This window comes from Fistularia commersonii, chromosome 21 (assembly GCF_037954325.1).
Source record: "Fistularia commersonii isolate RoL2024-O1a breed Wild chromosome 21, RoL_Fcom_v1.0, whole genome shotgun sequence".
NCBI lineage: Eukaryota > Metazoa > Chordata > Actinopteri > Syngnathiformes > Fistulariidae > Fistularia > Fistularia commersonii.
The window spans coordinates 4,275,693-4,294,742 of record NC_141304.1 but is presented as its reverse complement, the minus strand read 5'-3'; the positions used below and the strand labels follow the sequence as shown (position 1 = coordinate 4,294,742).

The 19,050-nt window shown below is 37.4% G+C and overlaps 1 protein-coding gene across 2 annotated transcripts; it reads left to right on the top strand.

Annotated features, from left to right (window-relative positions):
- Positions 1-1,313: 1,313 nt before the first annotated feature.
- Positions 1,314-12,929, top strand: cldn19 (claudin 19). Of its 2 annotated transcripts, none has more exons than XM_086167704.1 (5): positions 1,314-1,992; positions 7,735-7,899; positions 8,215-8,299; positions 9,302-9,448; positions 11,633-12,929. In XM_086167704.1, the coding sequence occupies exons 1-5, from the start codon at positions 1,770-1,772 to the stop codon at positions 11,667-11,669; spliced, it is 657 nt and encodes a 218-aa protein (XP_086023830.1). In that variant the 5' UTR covers positions 1,314-1,769; the 3' UTR covers positions 11,670-12,929. The 2 variants fall into 2 exon arrangements, with proteins under 2 accessions (XP_086023830.1, XP_086023829.1); XM_086167703.1 differs by having other exon boundaries at positions 1,321-1,992; positions 12,113-12,927.
- The last annotated feature ends 6,121 nt before the right edge of the window (positions 12,930-19,050 follow it).

Below are 19,050 nucleotides of genomic sequence, written 5' to 3'. Positions count from 1 at the left end.
TATCGGTAGACATATGCTGGAATTGGAGGTACCAGGCAGGAAGTCTTGAGGAAGACCAAAGAGAAGATCTATGGACGTAGTGAGAGAGGTACTTGGTGTGAGAAAAGACAATACAGAGAATATGGTTAAATGGAGAAGGTTGATTCGCTGTGGCGACCCCTGAAGGGAAAAACCGAAAGGAGTAGAAGTTCACAAAATGAATATAACAATAGATTGGTAGGAAAGAGCTGAATCATTGTCCTTTCTCAGTGTACCAAGTATATGTATGGGAAGCACTTGAGATAGGTGGCTTCCCATAAATAACTGTTTATTGTGAAGAGTAGAGTCCAGACCCTCCAGAAATCATATTAAAATGACTAGCATATGGTTACATTTAAAGTCGAACAAGGGAAAAATAATAATAGGATATTGAAAAGGGCAAATTGGCACAGATGATTCCCCTGACTTTATTTTTTTGTTCTGTATACCTTACATCAAGATATAAGAGAAATCATGGCTTCACAACCGAATTCAGTATGAAAATGCTTGTACATGCAGTGGGTTTATTTTTGTCTATAAGGTGGGGGCGAGATATGTCTCACAGATGTAAGAGAACTGCTAGGTTTCTTCACTGCATTCAGTGACAGACTAATTGGCAGAATTCCTTTATTGTGTTATTCTGTATTGAACTGAGGTCATTTAGTGAGTCAAGCTTGAACAGGCATATCCATGAACACGAAAGCCTGGAGTATGTCTGCATTTAAGGATATAAAGTTGAGTCTTTCTCTCTCTTCATTTGTTTTGGTAGTCATGGGAATGGTAGAGGCTTTCCTCAGCAGGCCATAACTTCCACTGAGCCTGTCTGGTTTGCGATGTCCTTTAAACGAAACGTTGCTTGAACATTCATTAATGTCAGACTTTACTACCTCTTGTACTTTCAAAGAATCACTGCCTGATAAAACAACACCTTGGGTTATGCTGGTTGGCTTCAATGATTGAGTTTGAAAGTTTGTTTGAATGCTTTTTATTTCAAAAAAGGATTTTTTCTGTCATACTTTTTCATGCCTTTCTTTAGGTGTTCCAACAAGAAAGAGAAATCCAATCACAGCCCAGCTTTGCCCCATTCACCCCTGGTCAATCCTTTTTTTCTGCTTTCAGGACCTTTTTCTCTTGTTCTGCAATTTTTTCCTTTCCACTCACTGAGCCATTGTAGTGAGGATAAAATAAGCACAATGGGGTGACAAAATGAATGAGTGAGTGAGCAAGAGCGAGAGCAAGGGAAAGAGAGGGAGAGAGAGAAGGAGAGAGGGAGAGAGGAAGAAAGGGAGATAGAGAGACACACAGGGTGGAGTGGGGGGAGAGAGAGAGCAACAGAGACAGAGAGTTTTGGAGGAAGCCATGCAGGGAGTCAGGCAGCAATGCTTGGTTGACTAAGTTACATATGAACAGAAACAAAAAGAAAATAAAAATCTTACTTTAGGTTTTATTTGATTTTTCGTTAGAGATCCAGGAACCAGAACAGACAGCTCATAGAGGAGATATTACCAGGTCTATAATTGCCAAAGGAAAGAAAGAAAAATCCTGGGTCAGGTGAAACGTGTGGGACTATTGGACTCATTTTGAAGTGGTGAGGTGTAAAGAGATGCTAAGAAAGATTTGATAGTGAGGGAAAAACTGACAAAGGATATCCTCAGGCGTGTCGGAGGTGGACACAACAGGATCACGCAAACTAAACAGTGAGAGAAGAAGGAAAAGCCCAGACAGAAGTAAACAGACAGAGGTGAAGCAGGATGGCCAACTCAAGTCTGCAGCTGTTGGGTTATTTCCTGGCGTTGGGTGGATGGATCGGGATCATCTCAACCACTGCCTTGCCCCAGTGGAAGCAGTCATCATATGCTGGAGATGCCATCATCACAGCTGTGGGTTTGTACGAGGGGCTATGGATGAGCTGTGCTTCGCAGAGCACGGGACAGGTGCAATGCAAGATATTTGACTCCATGCTCTCACTGGACAGTAAGTACTACACAGTAATTTATCAGGAATTCACTCACTGTTGAACAATCATCCTTATTCAAATATTGATTGCAATATTTTTTTCTTTTTTTTGGTAATGGATTTTGTTAAATTGAGAGTCATCAAATATCGTCATTTTTAAGATAATGAAACTTCATCAAGTAAAACTGCCAACGGAAGAAAATGCTTATTTGAAAGTGGCCTCTGTTCTCTTTTTTGGAATAATCTTCAGCTCAAGTAAACTCGGAGAGTATTGCGATCATCATGAATAGGTTAAGCAAACTGCAACCCAAAATGACCTGCACAGGGAACACTGCTGTGTTAAAAATTCTTCCTGGAGGGATATAAGCATATGCACAGAAATGTTCACTTTGTTTCTGAATGGCACCATTATATACAAATAAAATCCAAGTTATTTCCATTTATTGTGGCATCAAATATACTGTCAGACAATGTATATGGTGATATTGATTTTTTTGTCAAACTTACTTATTTCATGTAAACAGACATTTGATAAACAAACAAAAATCAAGTATCAGTTTAAGTGTCAAGTAAGAATTGAGGACTAGATACAGGAACAAGGAACTAGGTACAAACAACCCTCATATCGCTCTCACCACTAATTTATACTTAGTGTGTTATTGTAGCTCAAAAGTTAAATGGAATTTATGCTTTGATAGTGATGCTTTTGGTGATTTCTGGTGGTGATTTCTACTGTAGCAAACCTGCTTTGACGAGTAAGGCAGTTTACAAACATTGGCAGTCATTATTTCAAAATGTTTTCTGTTTGTGCTTTGTGAAATGGCTGGTGGAGCTGCTCTCCTTTGCTTCATTGCAGCAATAAGAACAGTGTATTGTTCTTAGAGATGAATAGGGGCTGTTTGTAGAAGAAAAGAGCTGTGTTGAACCAAACACCAGAGATGCCTTCCCCACACAAACAAATTGTTTCACTTGTTCATCAACAGATTCAGAATAAAGGCAAACATTGATGAGAAAGATATTCCTTCATGCCTCTGAAAACTGGGCCGAGAAGTTGTTGTAAAGTTTTTGTGTTAAGCCCCAGGTTTGTCTAGGTGTTGCTGTGAAATGCAAGTATAGGGATTCCATCATCTTTCTTGGTCAAATAAGTCTCTTTGGGTCAGAGTCCTGATAAAAATGTCTGTAGTGTTATTAAGCTGTAATGATCATGCAGGAACTGGCTTACTGGCGTCATCTGGAGCAGGAGCAGCATGTGATGCTGAATGGAATTGTTCAGCAGACTGTACTGTGGTCTCCTAATGCACCCACACACCCAGCAGAGGCAGTTGACACTCTACAAGTAAATTACATGATATGAAATGGGGCTGATGTTATCAAAAATAGGATGATGATGCTGAAAGGGAAAGATCTTTAATTTATCAAGATGTTAAAGATAATATTTTGCAAAATTGCAGCAAGTCGTTTGGATAAAATTATTGAGTACAATAGACTATAATACAATAGAATAACAAAAAAAACTAAACAAAAACAACAACTATATATATCAAGAATATTTATAGTAAATATGTAAAGAAAGAAAGATTTTACAGTGTAAAAGAGGAAGACAAATATAATGCAATTTAGACTTAGGGATTGGTGTTGCAGTACCCAGTTGCAAATGGATACTGCATATTTCTGTTTGACAGCAGGAACTGCGGCAGCCTGTCAGAGAAGATGCTCCATAGTTTGTGGTGTTCAGGGTTATCCATGAGAGTTAAGATCATTATGACGCTCTGCTTTTATGTCTCTATGTCTATTTCTAATGGACCAGACCATAATGAACAATCATTGTTCCCATTGTCTATAGAATATGTGATGGTAGTTTTTGTCCATAGAATATGTCATGATAGTTTTGTATTTTCACTGTCACTTGATGTGTGTTAATAGATTCAATGCATTGGACTGATTCAGTAGATAAGAAATTGCCTAACTTTGCTGCAAACTCATAACGTTGTCTGTTTTGAAGGAAAAGTGTGTATTATTGGTTGGCTTGAAAGAGCAGTCACAGTGAAATAATCACAGGTCGCTGTGGGGACCATAAGCTGTATATATGTCTCATTTTAGATGAAGGAGCTGATATAATATTTGATATTCACAGTATGTTAATTTCAAGTCATATTTGGCTGATACCAGAACAGCTTAAGATGGCTTGAACCTTTAAATCTCATTGTACAGAGAAACACATTTCCAGACCGTACATATGACAATAAACACTTTGAATCTTGAATGTAAATGTTATCTTCATCAAATAAGGCTCAAAATAATTTCAAGTGATTTTGTTATTTACTACATTCATCTTATAGTCTAACATTTATTTTACCTTCATTTATTTATTTTTCAATTAGAGTAGCTAAATGTGAGAGATGTTAATTTGCACCCTCACAATGAATCTGTACAGTACACACATGCACTGATTCAAATTTGGTATTGGCTGGTAAATGGCTCGTATTGCCTACCTTGGCACTGGAGGGCTTTATTCCTTCTTGCCTTCCTGTCAACCATAATGACCTACATGCTCTCACTTCCAGGCCTGCATTGAATACCCACGCATTAGGCACCTCTTTCTTATAATTTTTCAACAAACTCAGAGTAGCTTTTAATTTCAGGTGCAGTGTCAGTGGAGGAAAGCCATTTCTCATTTAGAACAAAAAAGATGTGGAAAATACAAAATCAAACTTTTATTTAAGAAAGGTTTAGATATAAATAGCAATGTTGATGTAGACATGACGCTCCAGGTTCTTCAACACATGACGAGAGAGGGAATCTAATAGGTTGATATGTGACACAAGGGGAACCTTCCCCATTCGTTGGGCTGTTGATACATTGGGAGTGAGAACGTTGCAAACAGAACCTCTTCAAATATTGGAAAATTAATCCTTGAAGACCATTATATAATTGAAGGTCCCCTCTGATCAGGTCCTGCACAGCACATGGAATGATGACATCATTCCTTCTTTCACAATTACTCTAATGAATACAGGCTCCAGCTCAGGGTTTTGAGACTGTCAAGGTTGGAGAAATCCCATGTTCAAATCTTGATAGCTTATTCTATATGGTTTTGGGATGAGTGTTCCAATTTCCTTCAAACCCTTTTTTTTCTACTGTGCTGGTGTGTGTAGAAATAAAAGGTACCTTTATCAGCTACTTCTAGAATTTTGAAGAGCAAACTATCATCCAGAGGCAAAACTTAAGTCCAAATTGAGGTAAAAATAAAATGAAGCTCCTGATTTCAAGTTTAGTGTATAAAACTGTGGCATGGTTACAAAATGAAAATGTATATGATTCTGTTAAATCATTTTTTTTTGTAACTGTAATATTTCATGTTATGTATATATTAATATTATATACTGTTCAAAAAATAAAGGGAACAACACAATGAAACTCCAAGTCAATCTCACACATCTGTGAAATCAATCTTCACTTTGGAGGCAAGTCTGGGGCGGTGTGGCCCTGGTTTGATTCCTGGCTCCTTCTAGTGTGTCGAAGTGTTGTAGAGCAAGACACTGCTCCCCTGGTGCTGGCAGATGGTAGCCTACTGCTCATGGTTCATCCATGATGGGTTAATTGCAGGGAACATATTTCCCAAAAGGCATTGATAAAGGATAAATTGTTATTATTAACTAGCCTATGCATTTGGACCTTGTTTAAAGGACATTACATCAAAGTTGGATTAGCCTGCAGTGTGTTTCTCCACTTTAATTTTGAGTGTGACTCCAAATCCAGACCTCCATGGGTCAATAAATTTGATTTTCATTGATCATTTTTTGTGTGACTTTGTTGTTTCACATTCATCTATGTAAAGAGCAATGTATTTAATCAAAATATTTCAGTCATTCAGATCTAGGATGTGTTATTTCAGTGTTCCCTTTATTTTTTTGAGTAGGGTAAATACCCTAAAAATAATGACTATGAAATCATAGTCATTATTTTTTTTTTATAAGCAAGGAAAATTTAGAGTTTGATAAGTTCTCTATAAGTCAAATCTCACATAGCCATATCTCACATGGGAATGTGGACAATGAAAAGGAAGCCACACGCTAAAGTACCACAGTATGAAATTACCTTTTTGTGTTCAGCACTGTGTACAAAATGTAGAAGACACATTAAAAGTAACAGTATTGTTGATGTTAAATTTTGTTTCTTACATTATTATTAGAATAAGTTAAGGTAATGCACAAGCAGAGAATTAGTAACATGTAATAGGTGTATAATCCATGCCTCATAAAGTTCACGCTCACAACCCCAAAGGAACAGCACTGTGAAAAAGCCATACGTAAAGTGGATAGTGTCACTATTCCATTGAAATTAACTTTTTAAACTATGTTTTGCCAAATGCACTGTCTATGTGTATTTAATTACTTTTTGTTTAATTTCTTTAAGTTGTTCATTTTTCAAATGTCAGGATTGTCGTTTTTGATGTCAAAGTTGCAAGTCTTTCAGAATTTTCTCAATTACATTTTGAGAGGAACACTTGGCTTGGACTCTGCTCAAATTGATATGATGTGAGTCTACCAAGCTGGGTTCTAAAGACGTAGTCCTATGTAATAAGGAAGACTAATACCAGAAGTCATATAGGCCTCCTTTTGCAATATGACGCTTTCAGAAAGAAATGATTGTGCTCATTTTTCTATAACGATTTCTCTGTTTTTACATTTTCTGGTTAGCATGGCACGTTGCTTGTCATGGCATCATGGACATAGTTTTTTTTCAATCTTGGAAATTATCCCCTTCTCTCTCTCTCTTAGATTATACAAATATTTTTTGCTTTTCTCTGTTGGATCTGTTTAGGCCTCATTCATTCCAATTAGAATTATGTCGTTTTTGACACTGTTAGATTTATGGAATTACATATTTTGCACAACCGTTCTTTATAATTAATTTGCTGTCGTAAATAAGACACTCAGTGCCTGTATTTTGACAGCATCAGTCTACACTTTGCATTGAGTTGGTATGACTGACTTTCGGAGAGGCTGTTTAAGGCCCTATGATTGTGGTTGCTGTGGATCACAACGTTGTGAAACAATCTTGCTTTGTGATGAAACCACACAAACCCCACTGTCTGAAAATTTAAAGCAGAACCTCCTACAATTGCTCTCTGTAAGACTTGTGCATTTCATTGGTGTCTATTATACCGGCAGTTGTGTTCTTTCAGTGTGCTTATGTGTTAATATTTTCCTCCCACTGACTTTTTAGCATGTTGAGGGCATGTTCAAGAAACACATCAGGTTTTTGAGAAATCAGTTTCTCTGTAGAATGATGTGGAAGAAGTATGTGCATTGTTTAGGGTCAGATTGTGTATGATTCCCTGAGAAACCACTAGAGCTCCCTTGAAACCTTTACAAAATCTTAATAAATAAATAAATTAATTCAACTTTTGGAATACATTTTATTACTTCATAATACAATAAAATCAGCATTTCATCCAGTGCTGTAATTTAGTTATCTTATGTGTGATAAAAGTCTCTTGACATTAAAGACAACAATAACGTGATGTATTAAAGAAGTTCAGAATTGATTAATTAAACATAGGGAACGCTTGAAAAAAATCCTAGTAGGTAATATTAATTGATTAAAATGTATCTATAGCAGGGGGAAGAACTGTTTTACTATAATAGTGATGTATGTGAGTATTAGTATGGGTATTTTGTTTGTAACCATTGTGTTGGACTAAAAGACCTCTTTGTTCTATGTCTGTCTTTACCACCCCTCTTTTGGTTTCCGCAGTCCACATCCAGACATGCCGGGCTCTAATGGTGGTGTCAGTGCTGCTGGGCTTTATAGGCATCATTGTCAGTGTGGTGGGCATGAAATGCACAAAGGTGGGAGATAACAACCCCTCCATCAAGACCCGCATAGCTGTGACTGGAGGAGTTCTCTTTTTGCTTGCAGGTTTGGTGTTGCTATAATTTAGCATAGTTTCCTAGCATGGCAATATTTTGTATTTACAGTAATTAGTACATTTATAAATAATCTGTTAGTATTAAACTTCAAATATAGGTTTGGGCTGTCTAGGTAATTTCAGCCTACTTTGTAAACAAGAAAGCAAGTATTTTAGAGGTTTTAACAGGATGACCTCAAACCATAAACTCAGAGCAGAACTATACTAGATTCACCACCTAAATTGAGGCTTGTGCACGAGTGTTTCTTTGCAAGCATAAATAGTTTTTTTTATATTACAAGATATACATGTCTCTCATGAAACAGGTCTATGTACACTGGTGTCTGTCTCCTGGTATGCCACTCAGGTGTCTTATCAGTTCTTCAACCCAAACACGCCACCCAATGCAAGGTACGTGTCCTTGAGTTTTTGTGTCACAACAGAAGAATCAGGAAACACAGGAACAATATAATGAACACAATGATACAATATATTATCAAGCTAGGACACATGGAAAGTGAGCAAAATCTTTCCTACTTCAAAAATTTATTATTTATGATTTTCTCTGATGGAGATCGGAACTGTGAAAATATAAGATAAACTATGATGATTCTGTTTGATTCAACTGGGGATGAGCCTGGGAAGATACAGTTCAAGGAGCTGTTGGGACATAATAATTAAAGAATCTAAGGCCTGTCTCATGGACCAAAATAATATCTGTGAATTAGTGAAGTGTGAGAGTCTTGTCTACTGGTCTACTAACAAGACAATTGTAAACACAGGATCTAAACTGACTGCTGAAAAATGTTAAGGTTGGTATGTGTATGTCTATGTATTGCGTGTGAGTGTGAGATTGAGTGAGTGAGTGTGTGTGTGTGTGTGTGTGTGTGTGTGTGTGTGTGTGTGTGTGTGTGTGTGTGTGTGTGTGTGTGTGTGTGTGTGTGTGTGTGTGCAACATAACTGGAATCTTGCATAAACCTCAATATCTATTCTTAGTTGTGGTAAAAACCCCTACATTTCAATGGTTCAGTGTTAGCCTGTCATAAAATCCATATGAGAAGATGTCCTCTTACTATATTTTAGAATGAAAAAGAAGACCATTCTGTGATTTATAATTTCTAGAAATTCTGGAAGGTTAGATGAAGCATCTGCATTCATCTTTCAGCAGTTTGAGATGCTTTAGAAACATTGGATTGATACGCTGTGTCATAAACAAACTGGCTTGAGAGGGGCATTTCAGTAACAGTTAATATAGGCGCTGAGAACTGATTTCCTGTTAAATACTCTCTCAGTTTTGTCTCTGCAGGAACACCTTATATGTGTTGACTTAATATTGGAATTATTTGTTATAAAGTCTTTCTATGATCTAGAAAGCCTCTTACAGAGCTATAACGCTGTTTCCCTCCCCACCAGGTATGAATTCGGCTCAGCCCTTTTTGTCGGTTGGGCTGCGGCAAGTCTGATGGTCCTGGGCGGCTCCTTGCTGTGTTGCTCCTGCTCAAAAGATGACATCCGAGGACAACAATATTATCGGCAATCACAGCCATCTGCAAGCAGGGAGTACGTGTAAATCCTGCTCCAGATCTGCAGCCACCCTACTTGGCAGTTCCCTTTTTACTCAGATTATGAATTTGAAGACTGTCATGAGTTCCTTAATGTAGCACACTCACTTCATACACACATCATGTAGAAACACAAATATGCACATGTATGCTAATCATACACACCCACACATACACACACACACACCACACACACACACACCACACATGTAAACAAGTGTATCTATCTATCTATCTATCTATCTATCTATCTATCTATCTATCTATCTATCTATCTATCTATCTATCTATCTATCTATCTATCTATCTTTCTATCTATCTATCTTTCTATCTATCTATCTATCTATCTATCTATCTATCTATCTATCTATCTATCTATCTATCTATCTATCTATCTATCTATCTATCTATCTATCTATCTATCTAAGTCTGCTTTATACATACACATACATCCTTATGATTATTTCATTATTTTTAGATGTTCCCTTTTTCCCAAAGCAGTGCTAGGATTGCACCAAAGCAATGAACACATTGGTCCAGACCATGTCCTATGCTGCCTGGTTGAAGCTCATTTTGTCTTTGTCATTGCTGTTATCATAACAGTTTATATGGGATTCTCTTTATGTTATCAGGTTCTAAAACACTGATGCAAAATCACTGTTTAGAGACTACCAAATCTGTTTTCAATGAAGAGACGCTAAAGCTTCTGACCATGGCCCATTAGTGAAATCACACTTATCATACCCCTCCTTTTTTGTATAAAACTTGACTTGAGGTACAGCTTTGTCCTGAGCGTCAAGAACTTTGGTTTAACCCTTCCCTTGATAACTTTACCTGGATTACTAATGTTTCTTTCACGCCTACTGCTTATGGTTCGTCCATGATGGGTTAATTGCAGAGAACAAATTTCCCCACGAGGGATTAATAAAGGATAAGTTATGGCAAAAATACTATTTATTTTTCATTTTTTTTCATACAATCCACTACTTTCGTGCAAAGTACAATATCTTAGCAGATTTTTGACCTAAACTTTTATTTTTTAGAATTTTAAGATGCTGTCTCACGTGAAAGGATATTCCAAAGATTGGGGCTCAAAAGTAATAACACTGATTCAGTATGTTATAGAACACTGTGACCTTTTCTGAATGATCGCATGAATAGCTGTCTCCCATGCCTTTCTCCCATCCAGAGCCATTTTCATTTTTTTACTATCCCTCAAGGGCGAAAGTAGTGAGCGCAGTATGAGCGCAGAATGTTTTGATGGCAAAATAACTCCATTATAAAAAATGATGTTGATCACATATCAAGATTTTAATGTGTTCAATTTGTTTAGAATAAGCAGATTTTTATATCTTTATTTCATTTCAAAATGACAATTTAGTAACATTTTGTGCACATCTCTGAAAGAAAAAGGGGCGATAGGAAGTGTAAATTTACGAGTCGAAATCAACAGGATAGAGGAAGGTCCCATTTTTTTCAGTTATTTGGTAGAAAAAAGTTCTTTAAAGCTATTAGACTTGAAAACTATCTGACTCATATCTAAGCTGATAGTGAAAGCTCTGCGTTATTTTGATATAACTTCTTATTTTCACCAACTACACCTAGATACAGCCATGATAACCCCTTAAATCTAAAATGGCTCACAAACAGGTCCCAAGGATTTTGGTCATCGGTATCCACAAAGTACATGCTTTAGTTATGAAAATTCCACCCTCTCCATATCCAGGCATTATTTGAATATGAAAGTTGTGTAGAAATGGTGAAATGGAAGTGTCCGCACTGACACACAATGCCAGATCTGTTCAGCTTAGTGTTCAGTGTTCATGCTTGAACGTTTAGCAACCAAGAACATATTTCAAAAAGAGCAAAAGTTCCCTTTTCATATGCTGATAAAATGACAGCTAATCACAACAGGTCAAACAAAGAAGCTGACTCCTGTTAACTCACCTGTTCCTATCAGTCCATCCTTACAATATTTGTGAGGTACTACCATCTTTTTAACTTCTAGATGCCTAGCATTTCACGGCTATCATCCCCTGCTCATGCTAACACCTTTACAAATAGTGGTTATTTCCTAAGGTTTCAAATGCCTAGAATCTGAGTGGTCTTTGATGTGTCTTCTATGTTCTCTTCTGTCTTCTAATTCTGTTTTTCTCTGACTTTCTTTTTCTCTCTAATTCAGGGCAGAGTTGTTGAGTGAAACTAGTTTCCCTGACTGATCAACCCCTGCTTTTTACCCAGGACTGTCCAACTGTTGAGCCACTGTCTATCCTTTTTCTGTTACCTCATAGTCCCCAAATTTAGACCTCTTGTTACAATGTTTCAGTTTTCAATTCTCAAATTTAGTGTACCTTTTAGGTTCTACAGAACCTCTGATCCAGTGCCCCCTTTCATTTTTCCACCTCCTGAGATCTTTTGTAAATATGGAAGGCTGTGTGATCAGACATTATCTTTAAATGAAAAGAAAGACAACATTGATATCAGCTCCCCTTACTTCTGCCACCGCCCAATTATTAGCTTGATGCTAACGCTGAATCAAATTACTTTGTGGCGCAGATTTACGATGTCAGTCATATTCTCTGACCTCTGGAGTTTTGCAAATGTGTGTTTTGGGGTTTTTTGCTTGTAACTGAAACATGTCTCTTTCCCTTTTGAATTGCAGACCAAATGTTAAAAGTACTCCACCAGAGAAAAGGGAGCAGTACTTGTAGTTTGGGAGTCTTCTGGCCTAACCCTGGTTTTCATAGATTTTGTCGACAGACAAAACCCTCTCTCTGAGGAGTTCAAAACAGTCAGACAGACAACATTAAAAATGATGAATGTTCGTGAATGAAAGCCAGACATACTGCAGCAATACAAATATATCTTTGTTGAGGAAAAAGTGATTGTCTGTGAAGGTCAAGGGGATTGGAAAAGATCATATATTTGTCCTGTCTGTTTTCTTATCATTCAGGGTATGTTTTCTATAACATGTTACAATGCCTTGGTGTATGCACTTATATATTCTTTTTATTACTAAATAGATAATGTAATTTTCCTTTTAGTAGATTAAAACATCTGTTTGTACACATGCTCTGAATTGTTTTTACCTGATGTCCCCTATTTCCCACTGCAAGTAATTCTGTTACTGTTGAACATGTTGAAATAAATGTGAAACCATTCAAAAGTACCATTCATGAAAACAAATACCTTATGTTACTGGTTGCAACACACAGTTTTCCTGGATTAAGGATATACAAAGTCCATTCTTTTTGTTTTGTGAAGTGGCAGTATGATTTGCATAAATGACAGCCTTTTAAAGAATTTACTGTTTTGTTTGCTTTATGCAGTACTAAGGAATACTTCACAAATCTAAATGATACCTATGTCTATATACCATGTTGCTCCTAACATTTACAGTGTATTTATCATCTAATGTACAGTATACTCCTGTCTGTTTCATTTAGAATAAAGAAAGAAATAAAAAAACAGATCAGACCTGTGTCTATGATCATTTTTTTCTTTTTCACAGTGTTTTTCACAGACTTTTGTCTAGTCCTATGACTTGCGCCTTACAGTTAAAATACTTTTGTTGCACCCTGCTGTTCAATAATTAGAGACATGGAATTCCAATTCTGGTCCATTGGGCTGTAGCCAGATTCAGTGGTCTATCACAAAACCAGGCTGATGTGTTTGTTTCATTGAGACCATACTGCAATGCACATATAAAAATCAGAAGCAGTCAACTGTGTCATAAAGTTATTGTGTGTCTACAATTTTTATTGTGCAGATGCACAAAAACATTTATCATAAGTTGAATCAATACTTCCATCATACAGACATTTATATAATAATCACTTTGGGTTAACAAAACAGAACAAAACAACAAAACAAAACAAAACAAAACAAAGAAACCAAACATACTCAGATTCCAATCACATGGATGTTTGAAAAGTACACCGCTAGTTTTAACTGTGAAACATGGTTTAATTGAGTTCAAGTAATGAATGTTAAGGAATACTCAGACCAGTTATGAGAACAGAATATGGATGTGAAATGTAACATACCCCTGACATGTATGGGTGCCTCTATACACCATAACTATGTAGACTCCGCAATCTTGCAGAAGGTTGAAATGGCTTCGGCTGTCAGAAAAAAGGCACTTGATGGTAAACTACACAGATGGCCTTTTCATAACAACTGTGATTAATAGCACATTCATAAAGGGGGAATTTTCCTGACTCCTGGGCCAGATGCAACATCTGGGTCAATATCTACATTGTGTTTTAACAGCTGAATGCGATTGATAGTATGTAAAAGATTAAAATCGACATATGATTTGGTCTGTCCAAACTGTGACAAATAATTTTATTCAGTACAACTCAAAATAGGTCCTTCCACTCACTATAATTTGAGGATGATAACATTAAAACGATAACTTAGGAATGACATTGAATTGACAACTCTCAGTCAAAAGGACCCATTGATTGGTTCAACAATTTGACCCAGTTTTATTCATACAGGATTAATCCCATTTTGTGAAATGAGCCTCAAAGGGGCACAAGCCAGTGTCTTTCTGAGCCACTCCCAAGCCCGGATAAAGCAGAGGGTTGCACCAGGAAGGGTGTCCAGTTTAAAACTTATTACATAAAACAACTATGCAAATCAAACCTAGAAATTGAAGGTGTGATGCTAAATGTGGTTAGTGGCCCCACTGGTGGTATGTGAGTTAGAGGAGAAGGAAAAATTCTGGAGTGTTGGATGAGGTGATGCAGAATATTCCCACAGGTGAGAGAGTGGTAATAGGTGCAGACTTCAATGGACATGTTGGTGCAGGAAATAGGTAATGAAGAAGAGATTGGAAGGTTTTGGACAGATGGTGGTAGACTTTGGAAAAGAATGGAAATGGCTGTTGTGAATACTTTTTTGCAGAAGCAGAAACATAGGGGGTGCTGTGGTTTGGTGGGTTGGCATTGTTATTACTGGAACTGAACATTCTCGGCTTAATTCCTCCAAGCCTGCCAAAGTCTTTTGTAGCAAGACACCAAATCCTTAACCATTCCCTTGACGCTGCAGAGATATAATTTCCCACAAGGGTCTAATAAAGTACTGGTATGATATAAAATAAAATAAACTTATAAGAACAGAGGTAGGAGTACACATTAGGGGCACACAGGTCTAATTTGAAGGAGATCAATGATTGAAGAGTAGTGGTAACTGGGAGTGTAGCCAGACAACAAGGAAGATCAAGAGGACAAAGGCAGAGCAGAGGAAGAAGTGGTGGAGGGGAAAAGGTGGAGTGTTGTCTGGTTTTCAGGGAAAAGTTGAGGAAGGCTCTGCCTGGCCAGGGATAACTTCCAGATGAAGGGACTGAAGTACCAGGACAGGAGTACCAGGAGAATCTTGAGAAGAAAGACAGTTGGTGCTGATGATATGACTGTGGAGGTATGGAAGTGTCCAGGAGAGGTGGCAATAGAGTTTCTAATTAGATTATTCACTGGAGTCTTGGAGATTGAGAGGATCCCTGAGGAAGGGAAGAGAAGTGTGATGCATTCATTTTTAAGAGTAAGAATGCTATGCAGGATTGTGAACTGCTGAAAAATGAAGTTGATGAGCCATACAATGAAGTTAAGGGAGAAGGAATAGGGGAAATTACGCTGAGAGTGGAAGTCTGAATTTGTGAACAGCAGAATGGTTTAATGCCTTAGAAAGAGCACCTCAGATGCAATATTTACTTATGAGTGCTGGTAGAGAATTACAAAGAAAGTCAGAAGCAGCTGCAATGTGTCTTTGCAGATTTAGAAATAACATACGACAGAGTGACTATAGAGGATCTATGGTACTGTATGAGGACTTCTGGAGCGGCAGAAAAGTGCGTGTGAGTGGTGCAAGGCATGTATGAAAGCTTTTACACAGTTGTTATTTATTCGGACAGTTGCTATTTATTTGTAGATGTCTTGCTATCTTCTGTCTTCTGTCTCTCTATCTATATTTATATTCATATTTATTTTCCTTTTTTTGACAAACAGTTACGCTACCGTGACAATGTAATTTCCCTTAATGAGATCAATAAAGTTTATCTTATCTAATTTTGTCAAGTTTGCTGTTGGTATGACAGACAAGTTCAAGGTGGAGGTTGACCTGCTTCAGGGGTCAGTTCAGAGCCTCTTCTTGTTTACAATTATGATGGACAGATTGCCAGATGAGATTAAAACAGTTACCTCTTCGGACCATGATGCTCCAGATGACATTGTGATATTTAGTGAGAGCAGGGAACAGGTGGAGGAAAATCTAGATAAATAGAGGTATGCCCTCTGAAGGACAAGGAATGAAGGTTAGCGGTAGCAAGACCTAATATGTGTTTTAACAGTCCAGAGCAATGGACAGCATTGGCATCAGGTATCTCTTCCGCTTGGCCGCTTGATTTAAGTGTTTGAGGTAGGCATACACTGATGTTGTCCATGTTCTTTTTTGGTACAGGAACCATGGGCAACACAAGTGTGTGGGTTCAGTAACCTTTTCAGTAATGTCCATAGCTGTCATCCGTTTCAGCTCCACCTCATCTTCGTGAAGACGGGGAGTGAAACAGTATCTTACCAGGGGAAGGAAGCTTTATCCAGCTTGTTATCCACTCAAAACCGTTCAAAGCATAGCTTCCATATTAGCCACTCCATTCGGCTGTGAAAAGTTGAACTGCTCCTTCACTCTCGTTTCTTTTCACTCATTGCAAAGCGTAAGTATTCTTGACCTATGCTGTTCCTGAACTTGGCTCCTGATGAAAGTAACGAAAAGTAAAAGGAGAAAAAGAACAGGATGCGCTTCTGAAAATATCAATTGATAGACTTTGAGAAAACAAAAATGATAGCAGGACAGAGAACGTTGTTTTTAGGTATATCCAGACATATTGTAATATATATGTCTTCCTGTAACAGGTAATGATGGTATTTGCCATAAGTGGAATTTATATGATATAGTTAAGACTTTAAACATGCTTTATCATTGGACAATGCATCCCATGGAAAAACAATATATCAGAATCAGACACTTCACTCTTACTGCCCAACAAGAAGTTTTTTTTGGTCACTATGTCTTCACATAAGAATTTCATTAAACAGGGAAACATGTTTCTTTACTGGTTTCTTGGCATGACGGTTAACACTTTGGATCTTGAAGAAGTGACATTTTGGGGGTGTGCCCTTATGAGTGTGATTCAAGTAGTGTTGCAAATTATATTTGCATTATTTTAATTCTCGTACGTAATTTATGGATTATATTAACAAACTAATTAATGATAGAGTAACCTTGCCTAAATACTACATGTTTATGTATTCATTTAATTTTAATCCAAACACCCAAATTAGGTTTCCTTATGTTGGAGCTCTACCCTGTGGCATGTTTCGGTAATGGTTGTACATTCATGTGATTTTTGCACATCTTTGGTAGGGATATAAGGAGTATGGACATTATGTAATTTCTGCTTAAAATATCTTCTTCATTATCTTATGCCTACAAGACTGTAAACTTATACAATCACAGAATATGGAGCTGTATGCAACGTTTTGACACCACAAAGCATTACAAATGGTATAATAAGGTTATAAAGTTTGATGTGTATTAATGGCACAGCATTTTATAAAAAAATTAAAAAAAACTTCACTGTTCAAGCACAGAGCCTTATCATCTAGTCTTCCATTCTCTACCACTTATCCTACAGTTAAGGTTGCAGGGGATGCTGGAGTCTATCCCGGCAGAGCCACATACACAGACTAACAACCATTTACCCACTCACTGGGGGCAATTTTTTTCCAAATATCCTGTTGTATATTTTTGTGCTGTGTGAGGAAACTCAAAAAAAAAAACACCTTGACACAGGGAGAGCCTGCAAACTAAATTTTAACTAAACTAACCCTGTTGGAATTGAGACAAGGTCCTTCGTGCAGTGAAGCAGAAATGCTAACCACTGGGGTAAATTAAAAAATTAATCACATTTCCTTTCCAATGTTTCTAATTGCAACCCCCTCCACCCCACCCCCCCTAAATAAGTATGTAGTTTGAGTTCTCCAGTCTGAGTCATGCCTCCCCCTATTGTCTAAAAAATGTGTTTAATGTTAAGTAAATTGAGGACTCTAAATTTTGTAGACAATGTTGGAGTACATTTTTGTTGTTAGTGTTAGGTAAAACATTGAAGATCAGTTCAGTCCAAATGTGACTCTGGGCCTCTTAAATGAAAACACTGTAGAATCTTCACAGAAATACTTGGAGTGATTTGATAAATTATGGAGTTTTATATAGGAAAGTTTACTCTTACATGTGAGACATATACCTGAGCCTGATCCGAACGAGAGCAATTTTTGGGTTGGTTTGCATATCCTTTTATATTATAAAAGTAATAAAACCCTAGATTTTTGTTATTTGTAATTAATAAAGAATGCGTGACATGCTAACTTAGAATTTAAAGACAAAGTTAAAAACAATGCAATTAATTGTAAGTGTATGTCAATGGCTGATGGAGGGGGGTTGCCAAATAAAATTTCACCTAGGGTATCACATTGGGTAAGGCCAGCTCTAGTGGCACGTCATTGTTTTTTTTACTTGGTTTATAGTCTGAGGGACATACAGCTAAACGTGCCTCAGTGTCCACATAAATCAGTATAGTATATATTGGAGACAATGTAATACATGCAGACAATATAATACATGCAAAGCTAACGCTGTCATAGTATCCCTACAGCATTCCATCTACTCTGATTACGCCTTCTGGGTCAAATGGGCAATGACCCAATCCTGAGGCCACCAAACCGAATCCCCTAGTCTGGGTCTAGAAATTTTGTCGACATAAAAGTTGTGAACAGAATCGGTGACTATAATTGTTTCACATTCTGAGAACTTTGGCTATACCCTTTTAAAAAATTGAATCCAGATATGTTCCTAGAAGGTTTACCTTTGTTCCCATCTTACAACACCCCCATTAGGACAACAAACCCCTTCGACCTAGTTCCTAAATATCAACTACATAACAAGCCATCGTTACTTAGACCAGCCCCAAACCCTGGCAGTTATATTTGGATACTCTCCTCAGGTGAGAGGTGACATCTTCAAGGTTAGAAAATCAAGTCCAGTTGCTATGAGAAGATTTTGATAGGAATTGACCATAACCTAGATGACTGAGAACGTGCACAGAAATGTGCGTGTGTGTTTTAGCAGTCTATTTACATAACTGATAAGATAGAGAAATCTCTGTAATATTATAGTTCCGGCCCTCACATGGAGTAATATGAAATCAGTGGACAAGTACAAAACAGGAATATCGATTCGGTGTAAAAATAAGGAAACATGCTGTCTTAAGACAAAGCCATTTATAACATGATGCAACATGCCAGACTTCCTCAGCCTCAGGAAGTACAGCCACTGTTGAACACCCAGTCTGTGTGGTTTATAGGGACTAGGTGAGGATCTCACCGATGTGAACACCCTGGATTTCACCATTCCAACTCCAAGACTTCGCATGAACTGTGTCTAATGAGCTCCCCTCCCCTTCCTCATGTTCACTGTCATTTACCAAGGCTTGTACAGTACGGTTACTAGCCAAGCTCCAAGATAACATCGAGCTGGCTCGAATGA

Excerpts from the sequence above, each read along its gene's own strand:
- cldn19 (XM_086167703.1), top strand. The coding sequence starts at position 1,770 with ATGGCCAACTCAAGTCTGCAGCTGTTGGGTTATTTCCTGGCGTTGGGT. Across the intron at positions 1,993-7,734 it reads CTCCATGCTCTCACTGGACA|TCCACATCCAGACATGCCGG; the intron begins GTAAGTACTACA and ends TGGTTTCCGCAG. Across the intron at positions 7,900-8,214 it reads AGTTCTCTTTTTGCTTGCAG|GTCTATGTACACTGGTGTCT; the intron begins GTTTGGTGTTGC and ends CTCATGAAACAG.